The sequence below is a fragment of the Myxocyprinus asiaticus genome, chromosome 22, assembly GCF_019703515.2.
Source record: "Myxocyprinus asiaticus isolate MX2 ecotype Aquarium Trade chromosome 22, UBuf_Myxa_2, whole genome shotgun sequence".
In the NCBI taxonomy this organism is placed as follows: domain Eukaryota; kingdom Metazoa; phylum Chordata; class Actinopteri; order Cypriniformes; family Catostomidae; genus Myxocyprinus; species Myxocyprinus asiaticus.
The window spans coordinates 20,187,655-20,204,379 of record NC_059365.1 but is presented as its reverse complement, the minus strand read 5'-3'; the positions used below and the strand labels follow the sequence as shown (position 1 = coordinate 20,204,379).

At 37.6% G+C, this 16,725-nt stretch overlaps 1 protein-coding gene across 1 annotated transcript; it reads right to left on the bottom strand.

The window, feature by feature from the left end:
* Window positions 1–273: 273 nt before the first annotated feature.
* On the bottom strand, window positions 274–15,748 carry LOC127412560 (cullin-4B-like). The gene is made up of 20 exons (XM_051649010.1): window positions 14,837–15,748; window positions 14,230–14,345; window positions 11,266–11,369; window positions 10,924–10,993; window positions 10,680–10,753; window positions 10,389–10,551; window positions 9,293–9,382; window positions 8,987–9,069; window positions 8,824–8,891; window positions 8,617–8,735; window positions 8,332–8,524; window positions 8,113–8,217; window positions 7,911–8,021; window positions 7,714–7,799; window positions 7,486–7,593; window positions 7,283–7,396; window positions 7,023–7,128; window positions 6,657–6,829; window positions 6,395–6,547; window positions 274–1,447 (listed from the first exon to the last, which is right to left on the bottom strand). The coding sequence occupies exons 1-20, from the start codon at window positions 15,291–15,293 to the stop codon at window positions 1,352–1,354; spliced, it is 2,589 nt and encodes an 862-aa protein (XP_051504970.1). The 5' UTR covers window positions 15,294–15,748; the 3' UTR covers window positions 274–1,351.
* Between the last annotated feature and the right edge of the window lie 977 nt (window positions 15,749–16,725).

Below are 16,725 nucleotides of genomic sequence, written 5' to 3'. Positions count from 1 at the left end.
CATTTTTACATACATGTTTTAGCAGTATTACATTACTGATCCAATTACAATATTAGCCTAATCTCATATTCATTACTATAAATAAAAAGAAAAACAAATCTTCTTTCATGGTTGTTGCTACCGAAAATATTTTTTTCAACCTATTCTTCATGCAAGCTGTGATTACTGCCCATTTATAATGTATTTGAGCTAACTACCCCTATTATTTAGATTTTTTTTTTTCTTTTTTTTTTAAGTAGTACCGAACTCATCATTGAATAGAGGGACAAGATCATGGAAACACATACAGTTGTTTATTCTGAGGCAATAAAAACAGGCATACTTTTTCCAGACACTGGACATCTGTCCACTTAAGTATGATTTCTCAAAACACCACTGCCAAAAATCCACAGATCCAGTGATGCCACAAAGAGGAGTTTCTCAGTATATAAGCCTAATTGAGAACATAAGGAATATATATATATATAAATGTGGAAACACTAGGTGGATAAAACGGTGCTTGTTTGAATTTTCTGGAGAAACAATTCGGTTGCAATGTAGTTGACAAGTGTCAAACATGAAATTTTAAGTTGTGTGTAAAATGTATTTACAAAATAAAGAGGAAATATGAAAAGGTATAAGCAGGGAGGGAAAAGGAAGATGTACAAGTTAGTGTTTAGCAGCGTTAACATTTCTACAACAAAACAAGTGCTTGGTTTATCTAATCTTGGCACAATATGTGACATTTCCAATTAGTCTCAATTGTTCTATTTAGCAATAAATCACATTCACAGAACATAAATTGCTTGTGACCAACCAGCTGAATCTTCTTTTCATTGTACAAATTTATCAAACATTGGCAAAGGAAATCCTACTTTCAACGTTCATACACTGGTACCTAATATAACACTGACTTTGATCAATCTGGTTCTGGTTTTCTTTGTACAGGCAATACACCAATATGCTAGGTGACATTTGCATGTGATAAACGACGGGGGAAAAACATGGCAAAGGCCAAAAAAAAAAAAAGCCACTGAATCATGTCTGAAAATAAATACATTTCTTTTCTAATAGTTGCCTTGTACACTCAAGTTAGTCAAATTTTTGTTTAGAAGCATTTTAACAAAATCATTTTGTATCATTTTGTTTTTTATAAATCAGACATGACATTCTAAGGGGGGGGGGAGACACCCTGACAAAGCCATGAAGAGAAAACTGATTCAGTTGTTGGTCAGTGGGGTGAAGATGGTAAAGTGAACAAAAACTGGAACAAGATGTTCCATGTGCAAAGGGAAGTAAACAACGTCACTGAGAACAGCCTCCTCCTGTCATTTCTTCCATCCCTAATCTACCCCTTTTATTCTCTCGCTCTCTAAGCCACATAGTTGTATTGATTTGGATTCTCCTTATCCCTTTCCATGTAGTCCCTGTCAATTAGTGACTCTATCCTCTTCTTCAGATCAGCAGGCTGGAAGGAGAAAAAAAAAATTATTGGCAGTGAAATGTTCTAGGCTGCAGAGTCCTGTGATAAATTCCATTTTTAATTAGTGCTAAACAGAAAACTTTCTTCAAATTATAGAACAGTTAGTTCCAGTCCACTAATTTGACTGGATAAGCAAAGTTCCAAGAGTGCTGATATTTAGTATAATAGCTCTAGGACACTTTCCTGTTTGTTTCCCTCTGTTTGATTTTCATGTGGAGTTCAAAGCGGCACTTGACGCTGACGCGAATCATGAATGCGACTTCACGATTGCTGTAGGAAAGCGGATAGCCACAGTCTGCCGTAAGATTAATATTGTGGCAGATAAGAGTTTAAGATATTTACTGCGCATTGCAATGAATATACAACCTATGGGGAGACTAGTTCTTTCAATCAGTCAAACTCCCACTTAGACTTTGTGAAACGTTTACGTTATGTTACTTGAATTGGTGCTATTTTAGTGCATTTCTTTCTTTATACTGAGGATGGCTTTGTTTGGAAAATGTTAATAAAGCATTATATTGTTAAATATTATAAGGTAGACCAATGTCTACACAAGTCATTTGTATAGCACTTTTCAGAAAAATCATGCCTTAGTGTATTAAATCCCCCAGTGATCAAGCTAATGTGACTGTAGCAAGGAAAAAACATCTTTCAATGTTATTTAGTGGTGAAAAAAAAAAAAAATGGAAAAAAAAGAAAAAAACTCTGGTTTTCAGATAAATGTACATAATCCAATATTACTTAGCGGCCTGAGCAAAAACCGATCGGAACAAATAATGTTTTTGGCCTCTTCCCCCATTTCATTTTGCATGTAAACATTACCGGCATTATTACCGGCATATAACATCTGCACAAGTGTTGTGCTCATACCCTTTTACATTTCAATGTCAAAAGCAGAGAATAATAAGTGTCACGTAATCGCAAGTTCCTCACAGATTTTTGAATAAGCTTGTTTTTGTTACTTACGAGCGTCTTACTCGGTGTCAAGCTCCATGTCGTCTAGGAGAGGCTGGATGTTAAATGCAACTTTGCTGCTGCTGTTTCTGCCTCCGCAAATCCACCGATTTGCACGGTGATGTCGGCATAAATAAAACAACATGTTTGATGCATTGTAGCACCTGGACATGACGCTATTGTTTGGCAAATTCGACAAGCTGTAACACTACAATCTACAATAATAATCGATATTCTCACCTATGTACTGTAGATATGTTGCTCTGTTTAATCAGTTATCAGCCTTTCCACCACCTTAGTTATCGGCAAAATCTACTATTGGTCGACCTCTATTAAATATTGATTTTTTTCTTACCCAAGATTGAAACAAATGCATTTTGACAGAAAAGGAAGTATATATTGTCAAATTTCAGCATTTTCCAAATCTGAGATTAATTGTGGTTAACTATAAAAAAAAAATATTAATCGCGATTAAAAACTTGAATCGACGGACAGCACTAATATATATGTATACATACATACATACATACATACATACATACATACACACACACAGTCGGCCAAAAGTTTGGAATAATGTACAGATTTTACTCTTATGGAAAGAAATTTGTACTTTTATTCACCAAAGTGCAATTCAACTGATCACAATGTATAGTCAGGACAGTAATAATGTGAAAAATTACTATTACAATTGTAAAAAAAATAAATAAATAAATAAATAAATAAATTCTTAAACTACTTCAAAGAGTTCTCATCAAAAAATCCTCCACGTGCAGCACTGACAGCTTTGCAGATCCTCTGCATTCTAGCTGTCAGTTTGTCCAGATACTCAGGTGACATTTCACCCCACGCTTCCTGTAGCACTTGCCATAGATGTGGCTGTCTTGTCGGGCACTTCTCACGCACCTTACAGTCTAGCTGATCCCACAAAAGCTCAATGTGGTTAAGATCTATAACACTTTTCCAATTATCTGTTGTCCAATGTCTGTTTCTTTGCCCACTCTAACCTTCGGATGAGACGTTAAACCGAGGTCCTGACTCTCTGTGGTCATTAAAAATCCAAGGACACTTCTCGAAAAGAGAAGGGGTATAACCCCGGTGTCCTGGCCAGATTCCCCACATTGGCCCTTCTCAATCATGGCAATTTATGGCAGCTCATTTTTGTTCAAGTATCGTCGTATTGTGCTCCTTGAAACAACCACACCGTCTTTTTTCCAGAGCAGCCTGTATTTCTCCTGAGGGTAAAAACCTGTGGGGTTTTCTTTGTATCCCGAACAATTCTTCTGGCAGTTGTGGCTGAAATCTTTCTTGGTCTACCTGACCTTGGTTTGGTATCAAGAGATCCCCGAATTTTCCACTTCTTAATAAGTTATTGAACATTACTGACTGGCATTTTCAAGGCTTTGGATATCTTTTTATATCCTTTTCCATCTTTATATAGTTCCATTACCTTGTTACGCAGGTCTTTTGACAGTTCTTTTCTGCTCCCCATGGCTCAGTATCTAGCCTGCTCAGTGCATCCATGTGAGAGCTAACAAACTCATTGCCTATTTATACACCGACACTAATTGCAATTTAAAAAGCCACAGGTGTGGGAAATTAACCTTTAATTGCCATTTAAACCTGTCTGTGTCACCTTGTGTGTCTGTAACAAGGCCAAACATTCAAGGGTATGTAAACTTTTGATCAGGGCCATTTGGGTGATTTCTGTTATCATTATGATTTAAAAAGGAGCCAAACAACTATGTGATAATAAATGGTTTCATATGATCACTATCCTTAAATAAAAGACAGTTTTATTTGCATGATCAGTCATATTTTCAAAATCAATGACAAAATTTCACAATTTCTGCCAGGGTATGCAAACTTTTGAGCACAACTGTATATGCTTCAGAATTGGTGTCATAGCGTAGTTTGTCCAGCAGAGCGCACTCCGACTCCATTGTTTACAGAGCTGACGGTGGCTCTGCAGACAAGGTGGAGTTCAGCAGTGTCTCGGTAAGTTAACTAGTCTGTTAAATACATACTGAAAACTTTATAAAAATGACCCCATCATTTTCCCTTTTCAATATAACTAATATAACATTAACCCTGTCCCTGACAACCATGTCACTCATGTCAGTTTGCTGTTAGCCAGCTAGTTTGTCAGTGCAGTCAGTAATGTAGCAGACTGAAACGTAAACATAAGAGCATCTTTTTGCAGCTCATCAGACAACGGTGCAGTGATGGATTGTGCCTGATGAGTGTTGATTTCATGCTATGTTATTACCTAGTTGGTGAGACACAATGCTGGAAAGTAAAATAAACAACGTCTGTCTTTTACTCTCCGTGTCAACGAGCTTATAGCTAACTAGATAATTACGTTGCTACTTTCATTGTTGTCAGCTGAGTGGAAGCTAATGTGTAAACATGTATTCACCAAATTGTTTTGTTCAGGAATCATAGTTTGGTACCCCCTTCAACTGAACAATTTCAGTCGTTGCATTTATAAAATGTAATATTTAAAAGTCTGGTTTTCCACCATTGAAAGTTTCCCCTGAACTTGTATAACAGAATATGGTGTAACACCACTGCTGCTGTTTATCTTGACTCGGCAGTATTAATATAGTCAGCATTTGACTGATACTAAACAGTACTGATGTTTATTTAGCTATTTATTGTATTTTTATTTATTCTTTTATTTTGTCAGTGTTCATTTCTAGAATTTGTTGACAATGTATCATAATAATGTCAAATATTTTGATAAAAAAATATGTTTAAGAAAGCAGCCTTCTGAGTACCTTTGCATAGTCATATCGGTGCAAAATCCACATAGAAAAGGTCTGTTTTCATTCCAGCTCAAAAATTTAATATATTGGCCACCATATCTGTAATCGGTATTGGTCTCAAAACATGCATGCATGCATACATGCATACCACACACACACCGATCAGCCACAACAATAAAACCACCTGCCTAATATTGTGTAGGTCCCCCTCGTGCCGCCAAAACAGCGCCAACCCGCATCTCAGAATAGTACATGTTCCATGATTATATTCTTCTCACCACAATTGTACAGAGCGGTTATCTGAGTTACCATGGACTTTGTCAGTTCGAACCAGTCTGGCCATTCTCTGTTGACCTCTCTCATCAATAAGGCATTTCTGTCCACAGAACTGCCACTCACAGCCTGTCTGGCACCAACAATCATGAATGCTATTATCTAATTAGCCAATCTTGGGGCAGCAGTACAGTGCATAAAATCAAGCAGATACGGGTCAGGAGCAAATGTTCACATCAACCATCAGAATGGGAAAAAAATTTGATCTCTGTGATTTGGACCGTGGCATGATTGTTGGTGCCAGATGGGGCTGGTTTGAGTATTTCTGTAACTGCTGATGTCCTAGGATTTTTACACACAACAGTCTCTAGAGTTTACACAGAATGGTGCCAAAAACAAAAAACATCCAGTGAGTGGCAGTTTTGTGGACGGAAATGCCTTGTTGATGAGAGAGGTCAACAGAGAATGGTCAGACTGGTTCAAACTGACAAAGTCTATGGTAACTCAGATAACCACTCTGTACAATTGTGGTGAGATGAATAGCATCTCATCTGCTATTCTGCCACTCTGAGATGCGGGTTGGCACTGTGTTGGCGGCATGAGGGGGACCTACACAATATTAGGCAGTTGGTTTTAATGTTGTGGCTGATCGGTGTGTGTATATATATATATATATATATATATATATATATATATATAGCCAGAATGGAGTTCACTCTCCAGAGTTGCTAGGAGTGGGATTTCTTACACCAGCAAGTAGGAACTAGAAAACCCGAACTGGAGCTTAAAAGGACTGATTATGAGCGGGGAGTGGAAACTGCTCTCGCAAATTTGTGATATTGCTTTATAGCTTGAGGCTAAAGACGATATATTGTTTTATCTGTCAACTTTTATGTAAAATCAGTGTTTTCAAATTCACAATCAAATCTGACCTTACCTTGACTGGAAATTTGAGTTGGTTGTACACCTCAGAAACCAGAAGATTATGGCTTAGAGTCTTCCTCATTTTCATGATTCGAACAATGGCAGCATCGATTTGGTACTGACGGTCTTGAAATACTCTCTCAGTAGTGCTGGCTTGTTCTTCCACCTGTGAGGTACAGCAATCAAACATGAGACAGAGTACCAAGAACTCTCCAACACCTGATTTCTATGCTGCTATGTACAATTAATCAAAGTGTCAGTGTGCCAGACAGTACCGTCTCTTTCATCTGGATCTGGTTGATCTTAATCCTGAAGAGTTTGTGTTTGAAATCATCATTACATGAGAACTTGTCTCCATCTTCCACGTCTTTGCTCTTTGGAGTTTTGGTAAGGACACGTGCCTTTCCACAGGCCAGAGACTGCAGAGTCCGCCTAAGCTCACCGTCCTCTGCAAATATTATTTTTTATTTTTTATTATTTACCTGAGGTTTTCAACTTAGCATGATATTTGAAAACACACACTTATAAATTACATATAAAATGCTGAAAATCAGTATTGAATGTAAGAGTGGTTCTTAATTAAATTGTTATATAATCTTTACATGTTTAAGACAAAGGTTGCTTGACACATTCATCCATACCTATGCCTGTAGCCAGTTTGATGTCCTCCAGAGAAAACTCCTCCCCTTCATTAAACATTAGCAGAACTAATGTCTGAAACAGTGACACCTGCAGCTCTTTTTTGCCCTTGGAAAAACAAAGAAAATGTTCCCTTATAGTCACTTATTTCTTAAAGCCTTTTGGGAAGGATGCAGTTTTTTTATCTTAAAATCTTTGTTTATATTATATCAGCTAACAGGTTTTCATCGCCAGTTGCTTTTCACAATAAATTCTGCATTACTTCTTTGAATTCAGCCTTTAGCACACAATGTCCTAATGTTGATTGCCACTGTAGTTTCCGCCCACTGTGTTTGCCCAGGTAAAACGTCTTGAAAATCTCCTGTAATCTAACCATCTGGAGAGTAAAGGGTGATAAAAAGGTAATATTATTACTGCTTTGATGAAGTAATCAGATCTGGGTGTTCAAAATTGATCAGAACAGACCTCTGGAGGCAGATGTACTTCCATGGGGATGTAAGTTGGCCAATAACCCATAGTGAGAATGTTCACAGTCAGCTCGATGTTTCCGGGAATATTTTGGCATTGGATGTGCTAAGACGGAGATTCAAAAGGAGGAGACATTTGAGAAATCTAACCATAAAATAAAAAAAAATAAAATAAAAAAAACAATAGAAAAGGTACATAAAAAGTACAAATAAAAGCTATCGTTACCTGTTTGAACTGCACCATTATGTCTTTTGAAAGCTCCATGTCTTTGAACATTCCTTCCAGTTTACTGGTAAATGCAGCTCCACATTCTGAAGGACAAAGATAATTCAGTTTTTACTGTGCAGTCTGTTGAGGCATCTGCACCATGATGGGATGGTTTAAAAAACCCATTTATCACATAAGGTTGAAATGTAATTTACCATGTTTCAGTTTTGACAGCATTGATTTCTCTGCATCTACAGAGGCACTCTTTCCAACCAGTAACCTCTTTGCAAGGTCTTTCTTGTAGAAGGCCTCAAAAACATCTTTGCCTTAAAATGAAAAATGAGAAAGTTTTTCTTCAGTCAAAAATTGAAACCCATCTAGGCCTTTGGAAAGGAGCATTAAGTTGAAATATCTTACCATAAATAAACCTGAAAATGATCATTATCTTGTCTAACATTTTCTCAAGTTCCTCATCAGTTGCTTCCTTGTTTCCTGCACGTAGCTTTGAATCCACATATTTTGCTATACAACATAAATCACAACATCAGTGAATATCACTATTCTCCTTGATCCAATCAGCTGCAAGCTCTTGAACAATACAACTCAATTATTGGTGGGGAAAGTGTGATAGCTGACCTATGAGCTCTGCAGGTTTGTTGGGCCGTTTGTTGATGAAAGTCTCAAAGGCCTCCTTCATACCATTTACAAACTTCTCATTCTTCATGAAACATATGTCAATGATGTGATCGACTTTATCCTTGAAATCCAGAAGCTCCTGAACCATTGTCTTGTCTTTCTCAGGGTTGATGACAATTGTGCTTCCAAAGGCCTGAGGCATAAAAAAAAAATTAAAAAAAAGACTTGAAACCAAGTGTACACAACACCCAGAACTGTGGTGTACCAAACGGGTCCCATTCCTACCTTGATGTACTCGATCCAATGCTGCAACAGAACTTGCACGCCCCCCCTCACACGACTAAAGAGCTGATACAGCAGAGACAGATCCTGAATACGGTTCTCATCCAGCAGGTTATTCAAACCTAGTATTTGAGAAGAAAACCACTGCTAAGTGGACCCCAAACCACAGCATCGTTAACTATTCAAACGTTCATTCGATGAGTGTGATACCTTTCTGAAGTATTGCAGTGAGGTGTTCTCCAAGCAGTTGCTTTTCTACTGTGGCAATAAGGGGTTTTCTACAAACAAAGACAATAAACTTCACTCACAAACTGAACTTTTTAAAATAAGGCCCCTGTTTTCTCTATGTTAGACATATTATCTGTATACTTACTGTGTGCTCTGGTCCAAGTATGTAATAACTCTGTCTGCCTCCTCTTCCAGCCGTTTATTGACATGATGAAGATACTGTGGCACCTGCAAAGACAATATGTATCATGTTATGCATAAAAAACTGAAATGTTATCTTCCTAAATTAGGTAGATACACAGATAATTAAGTCTGGTTTGTAGCAAAACTTCAGTTACTTCCATTTAATGAGACACGTTGATACTTAATTGCTCACAGAGAAGCTCCAGATAACAGAGGACATTTCCAGATAAAGCATAACATCATTCTGTTCCCCTGATGTAAAACTCACCTCTCTCTCCTGCATGAGCCTCTGGCCCTCCGCAGCATACAGCCGATTTGTCTCCTCCAGAAAGCGCTGCTCAAATGAATCCTGATAAATCTGTCAAAAAAGGAGCAAAGGTGCGATTACATCCATTCCATGTGCACAATAGTCTTGTATTGAAGACATAATTCAAGGGTTGAATGATTTCAGTCATAAAATTGTTATTGTATTTTTTCCCAAAAATCAACCGTGGGCATTAAACTGGATAAAGATATTGTGGTTTACTTTACTATGCTCATAATCTTCTCCTTAAAGCTGAAGTATGATACTTTTTCAGTGTTAAAATACTTTCTCCTTTCCCAGCTTAATATGCAGAAACAACTTTAAGCCATACATAGGTTAATTTTCTCAAAAACTGTGAGAAAACACAGAGGCACTCAAACACTGTGCCTCTGTGGCACTATAAAAACTACTGTTTGTTTTGAGCGACCCGCTTAGACCCACTCCAACAATGTTACTCAACCAATGGCATGAATAGGGGGCGGGACTATCTCTTTGTTTGACCATTGGCAGATAAAGGGTGTATTCAGAAAGCTGTTTTGAAAACATTGTTTACTTTTGCAATTCCATTGGGTGGCGCTATTGGCACAGAAATTATATACTTCAGCTTTAAAAAAGCTTTCTGAATATGCCCCTCGCCTGCAGTTGTTCAAATAGTCAGTTATTCCCGCCCCCAACTCTCACCATTGGATGACTAACGTTGTTGGGGCAGGACTAAGCGGATCTCTCAAAACAAACACAGAGACAGTGTTTACAGTTATCAAGAAAATTAGCCTATGAATGGCCTACCTATTGTTGTCTCTGCATTTTAAGCTGGAATAGAAGTATTTTAACACTGAAAAAGTTACATACATCAGCTTTAACTTTCATTCATGCATTCAAATACACAAAAGAAGTCACAAAAAGAGACTTCTCACATATCAAACCTGTTCTTGACCAAACTGCGGCAATGAAAAATCAACCCATCTATATCATGTACAAGCACATGAAAAACACATTTTCTCACTCTATGAAAAGTACTGAGACCAAGGTTGTTCAAAAATGAGAAAGCATGAGACCTAACCTGCAGATCTGAGAGCATGCTCAGTAGACTCCTCAAGAGACTGCGGTCTACAGCCTCCCCGCTCCGCTCCCTTTCAATAAGAAGCAGGATTCCATCAATTGTCTTACTTTGCACCTTCAGGTCGCTGATGATATAAAAACGAAACAACTCCAAACCCATGTCCCTGAAGATGAAACACAAGTGTATCTTTAATTGCCAGTGGCAGGAGGAAAAAGGAACAGGTAGTAAGACAGCAGGAGTGACTCCTCCAATATACAGGTCAAACTTCTATTAGCAAGAAAGGACACATACCAGATTGATGGCAGCATTGAATTTTGTAAAACATATGTGCGATCCAAAAACAAAAATATACTCCTAATCATGATCTAGAAGAAAAGAAAAGAGAAACGGGTGAAGAAGCATTATTCATTTTTAATAGTAAAGTCGTTTTTGAACACAGATAAATAGCAGGGGCACAAAATAGTATCTTTCTTCAATGCCCCACTTGTTCACAACAAATAAATTAAACCAGGTATATTGAGATTATTTCACTAACCATTTGTCTGCAGTGATCTTGCCAACATTTGTCTATTTTCTTCAGGAATAGTACACTGTCTAGGGCATCCGTAGAGCAAGAGTTAAGAAATAGTTGCAGTACAGAGGAAAAAAATGGGTTTTCTGTTTTGATTTTACATAATCAGAAAGTCTTTCATTTATATTATCAATGACAATCACAATTCATATATTAGCTCATATGTTCTCATTGTTGATGTGTGTCATAGGCAGGACTGTTCTTACTACTTGTTGCTTCCATGGCTGTTCAATTGCTATGCTGCAAGGAATACTTTAGCAATACTGTTAGAAATGCAAGATAAATAAGTTATGATTAAAAGGATATTCTCTGAACTGGTCAATCTGTGCCTTGATATGGTCTTCACAGACCACTCTGAGCTGTTTATAGAGCTTGGCAGATATCTTATGAGAGCACAGGTTTTCAACAGCCTGAAAGATAAAAACAGTAGATCCTGTGAACAGGATATAATTCTCTTCTTGAAGGGATAGTTCACTCCAAATGAAAATTCTGTCTTCATTTACACACCATCATGTGGTCCCAAATCACTATGATTTACTGTCTTCTGTGGAACACAACAGGTGTTGTTAGGTAAAATGTTAGTCTCAGTCCCCATTCACATTCATTGCATTTTTTTTTTTTTTTTTCCCATACACTACAAGTGAATGGTGAACAGGGCTGGGCAATATGACTATATATATTTAATGGGGATGATATACACTGTCAATCAACAGAGATTTTGCTATATCGCGATATGTAAATATCAATGTATGCAGCATGGGCTTATCAATGGACAGATCTTCACATGAGACTGAGAGGATTTAAGAAACATGGATAGGGTTTATATGGCATTAAATTATGGCAAATTTAATGACAGAACTTCATAAGCACTTAATGTGCTTCTCATCTGACAAGGTCATCTGTGTTTCATGTGAGTGTCGAGTGCGCTATCTCTGGAGCACGCAAGAGTGTACGAGTCCAGCAGGTTTCCCCATTTTTACAGGAGAGTACAGAACGGGTTAACTCGCGCTACTCAATTTTTTTACCCAGGACAAACCCTGACATTTCCAAAGAACGGGACAACTCCCAAATACGTCAAGAAAATGAAGGAGCTTGTTATTTAAACAGGTTTGACATCTGTGGTGAGGTTCACAAAAGTCAACACAGAGCAGAAAAATTTAATCTGCAAACTGTGTCGCACAACAATCATCACTCGTAATACAACCCCAATTCCAAAAAAGTTGGGACAGTATGAAAAATGCTAATAAAAACAAAAAGGAGTGATTTGTAAATTATATTCACCCTTTGCTATATTGAAAACACTACAACGACACATGATTTTTTTTTCCTTGTGAATTTCATTGTTTTTTGAAAATGTACAGTAATTTCAGATCAGATGATTGCAACATGCTCCAAAAAAGTTGAGACAGGGGCAATTTTAGACTAATAACAATTTGACGAGTTGAAATAAGGCTATGTGAAACAGGAGATTTTGAACAGGTGAAGCAATCGTGTCATAGTATATAAAGAGCCTCCAAAAACAGCCTAGTCTTTCAAGAGCAAGGATCATTCGAGACTTGTCAATTTGCCAACAACTGCTTCAGCAAATAATCCAGCACTTTGAGAACAATGTTCCCCAAAGACAAATTGGAAGGATGTGGGGCATTTCACCCTCTACAGTGCACAATATAGTTAAAAGATTCAAGGAATCTGGTCAAATCTCGGTGCGTAAAGGGCAAGACGAAAACCACTTCTGAATGTACGTGATCTCTGATACCTCAGATATCACTGTCTTAAATACGGCATTCATCGGTAATGTATATAATAAACATGGGCTTGGGATAACTTTAGTAAACCTTTGTTAGTCGACAACACTCGCCACTGCATCCAGAGATGCAAGTTAAGACTTTACTACGCAAAGCAGAAGCCCTACATTTACACTATCCAGAAGCGCTGCCAACTTCTCTGGGCTCGATCTCATCTTAGATGGAAAGTAGAACAGTGGAACTGTGTTTTTTGGTCTGAAGAGTCCACATTTCAAAAAGTTTTTGAAAAACAAAGCCGTCGTGTTATCCGGGCCAAAGAGGAAAAGGGCCATCCAAGCTGTTATTAGTGTCAGGTCCAAAAGCCAGTGTTTGTATGGGCCAGGGGTGTGACAGTGCCCATGGCATGGGTAGCTCACACATCTGTGAGAACACCATGAATGCAGACAGATATGTGAAAATTTTGGAGCAACATATACTGCAATCCAGCACCGTCTTTTCCGGGACATCCCTGCATTTTCCAGCAGGACAAATTCAAACCACATACTTCCCAGATTTCAAGTGCATGGCTGTGTAAGCAGAGAGTGTGGGTGATAGATTGGCCTGCCTGCAGTCCTAACTTGTCTCCAATTTTAGATATATCGGTCGGCCGATATTATCGGCTGATATTAGCCTTTCACCGATATATCGGTATCGGCATATGTTTACCAATATGCGCAGATATGAAAAGTTTTTTCAGAAAATATAATGCAGAAAACAATGCTTTAGAATTGGTGTCATAGCGTAGTTTGTCCAGCAGAGTGTGCTCCGACTCCATTGTTTACAGAGCTGACTCTGAGCTGATGGTGGCTCTGCAGACAGGGCGGAGTTAAGCGGTGCGGAGTTGAACTGTGTCTTCTCTGTAAGTAGTTTGTTAAATACATACATTTTTTTTTACATATTCTTTGTTGCATTGCTTTGGGAACATCTTGAGTTTCTTGATAAGCTTATGAAAATAGTAAGAAGAATATTGGTCAAACAACATAGACTGAAATGTGGCATAATGCGAAATTTAGCATCATGGTAAGAATGATTTAAAACCAAGTTGTTTTTTTTTCTTTTTTTCTATTTTTTTTTTTTTTTTTTTTTACTTTTACGATTGTCAAGTTCCAAATCAAGAGAAAATTATATAAGAGGCAATATTCTGAAGTATTTAATTCACACACTGGATTATCCAAAAATAGGTACAATATCGTTATTTCATATTCTAACTGATTATTGATTTTATTGATTTTCATAAAATGTACTAAGTTGTGATATATATCATTATCGTGATATAAAATTAATCATATTGTAATATAAGATTTTGGTCAAATCGCCCACTACTAATGGTGACTGAGTCAGTTACAGTTTTGTAACAACATGTGGGTGAGTAAATGATGACAGAACTTTTACTTTTGGGTGCACAAACTTTTACCTGTTTACTAAATGACAATATGAATAGAAAAAAAAAAATCTCAGCAATATTCACATTAAATGAATATCCTACCTGATAGAGCTCCTCTAGATTGTACTTTATTGAAGTGCTGTTCTGTATGGCCTCCACTGCCTCCTTCAGCTTCTGCCAGGTCTCATTTGTGTAGTTCTCTGGTAATTTTGGCTTTTCTGATAAAGTACACATTCACAACAAATGTTACAGGAAAGGGATTTGTGGTTAAAAAAAATAAATAAAAATGACAGTGCAAGAAATATAAAAAGTGTGCTTCAGGAAAATCTGATTTTTTTCTTTTCTTTTGTTTACATAAATGAAGGAGAAACACGTTATCCAAAAAAAAAAAAAAAGAAGCTATTTAACAAAATCTACACACAGAAAAAAGTTAAAGCAAGACCATTTCATTTAGTAAAACTGTGATTCAAGTTGTTTACGCCTTCTGAATTCAAGCGATAATAGCTGTGTATCAAAACCGATTGAGCTACCTACCTAGACAGCATATGTGGCCATCAAAGGCGGTTCGATGCGCGTAAACGCTGTCTAGGTAGTCAGCTCACTGTGTTTTGAAGCACAGCCAATGGTGTTTTCAAAGATGAAATGTTGGGTACAGACACCACATGGAAGATGAGGGAAACCATTCATACAGTGCTCGCACTTTCACTACCTTTAAAGTTCTTGATAACAAGTTTTTTTGCAGCACCGGGTTTATTATTAGAGAAGGTGGCGGAGCCCGCAGACTTGGTCAGTCCGTTCGAGTGATGATCTACACCTCCGGACAGAAACGAGTTTTTCGCTTTTGAACACGATGCAGCGGGGATACACGACTCTTCGGCCATCTTCACATCCAGTCCGATCAAATCCACCGGGTCCTCGAACCTCAACTTCTTCTGGATGTGCTGCTGTGCAGAAGTGGGAGAGCAGGACGTGGTGGTTGTGGAGGAGGAATTGCAAATGGCTTTAGGAGACAAAGCTATTGAATCAATGTCCTCCTTATCGGAACTGTTTATTTTCCTCTTTTTAGAAGATGTTAAGCTACTGTCGATGTGAACATCAGAAGCTGCCGGTCTGGGCTCTTGGGCTGGCGGTGGGGCATTAGGGGAAGGTAAACCTGTTGGAAACATTAAAAAAGAAATTCTAAATCAAATAGCTAGTCTACTAATGCTACGATCCCGAGAGTGGATGCTTTATATTCCTCGGTCTCGGTCGGGGAAAGTCCAACCTCACGACTCCGTGTTTGAATAAGGAGAAATGAGGATAAATGGAGAAGTGTAGCCCCCACTTGGACCCTCTTCTCCGTTCTTGTTATTGCCAGCAGAGGAAAGATGGTTGAATACTGCTTCCTCTCTCTCGAGCACAGTCCTGTGCGGTGCACAAAGTCTATTGGATTTACAACTCCTTTTCGCAATCTCTTGTTTGTGTTAAAACATTCTGCTGGACGTTGTCTTTCTGCTCGAGAGATGGCTTTGTGTTTTATTTTTGAGGAAAAGTCTGCTGGAAAATAATAACTTCTCGAAAAGGCGAAGCTGACCCGCCGGAAGTACTTGCGACCGTTGGCGTGCGCACTGCTTCTTCTTTGTCTTGTTAATGGCCGCTCACTCCTTAGGAGTATTACCGCCACCTACTGTATAGCTTACATGGGTGATGCGTCTGTATTTTATTTTATATATATATATATATATATATATATATATATATATATATATATATATATATATATATATATATATATATATATATATATATATATAATACATATATTTATGCAGAAAACAATGCATATATATTGGATGTAATCCAATTGGATGTAATTGGATTACATCTCATATATATATATATATATATATATATATATATATATATATATATATATATATATATATATATATATATATATATGAGGATGTAATGCCCCACCCACCCCAGAGGATCAGTGCCCACGCCTCACGTGTTCAGCCCCTCCAGCTTCCACACTGGGCTCCTCAACCTCCAGGATGGGCAGAAGCACCACGATCCCCATACATTATATCCTATGCTCTAGTCCTGTATTCTTTAAAAAAGTTAAAACAGCCCTATATGTCTGAGAATCTCTCAAACCCTTTCCCAAGAGGTCCGTGACATTTATCTTTATATGCCCGTCTATCTTTATATTATTAAATAGACTACTATGTTGATCGTCATATTTGTTACCTCACTTCTCCCCAGGTGTACTTTAATATCTACCAAGTTTTTCTTTAATGCTTTTTCTGCTAACTTATCAACTATTTAATTCCCTGCTATCCCAATGTGTGCTGGTATCCAACAAAAGTACACTGTTATACCCTCTGCTTTCAATCTGTACAATAATGTATAGATTTCCATCAGTAGATCTTCTCTGTCAGTTCTTGTAGACATTATACTTTTAAGAGCTGATGATGAATCTGAACAAATTACAGTCCTAATTGGCTTAGTCTGTTCAATCCATTGTAGCCCTACTATTATAGCAATTAACTCTGTGGAATATACAGACAATTTATCAGTTAATCTTAGACTTATTTTTGTCTTAAATCTCGGAAT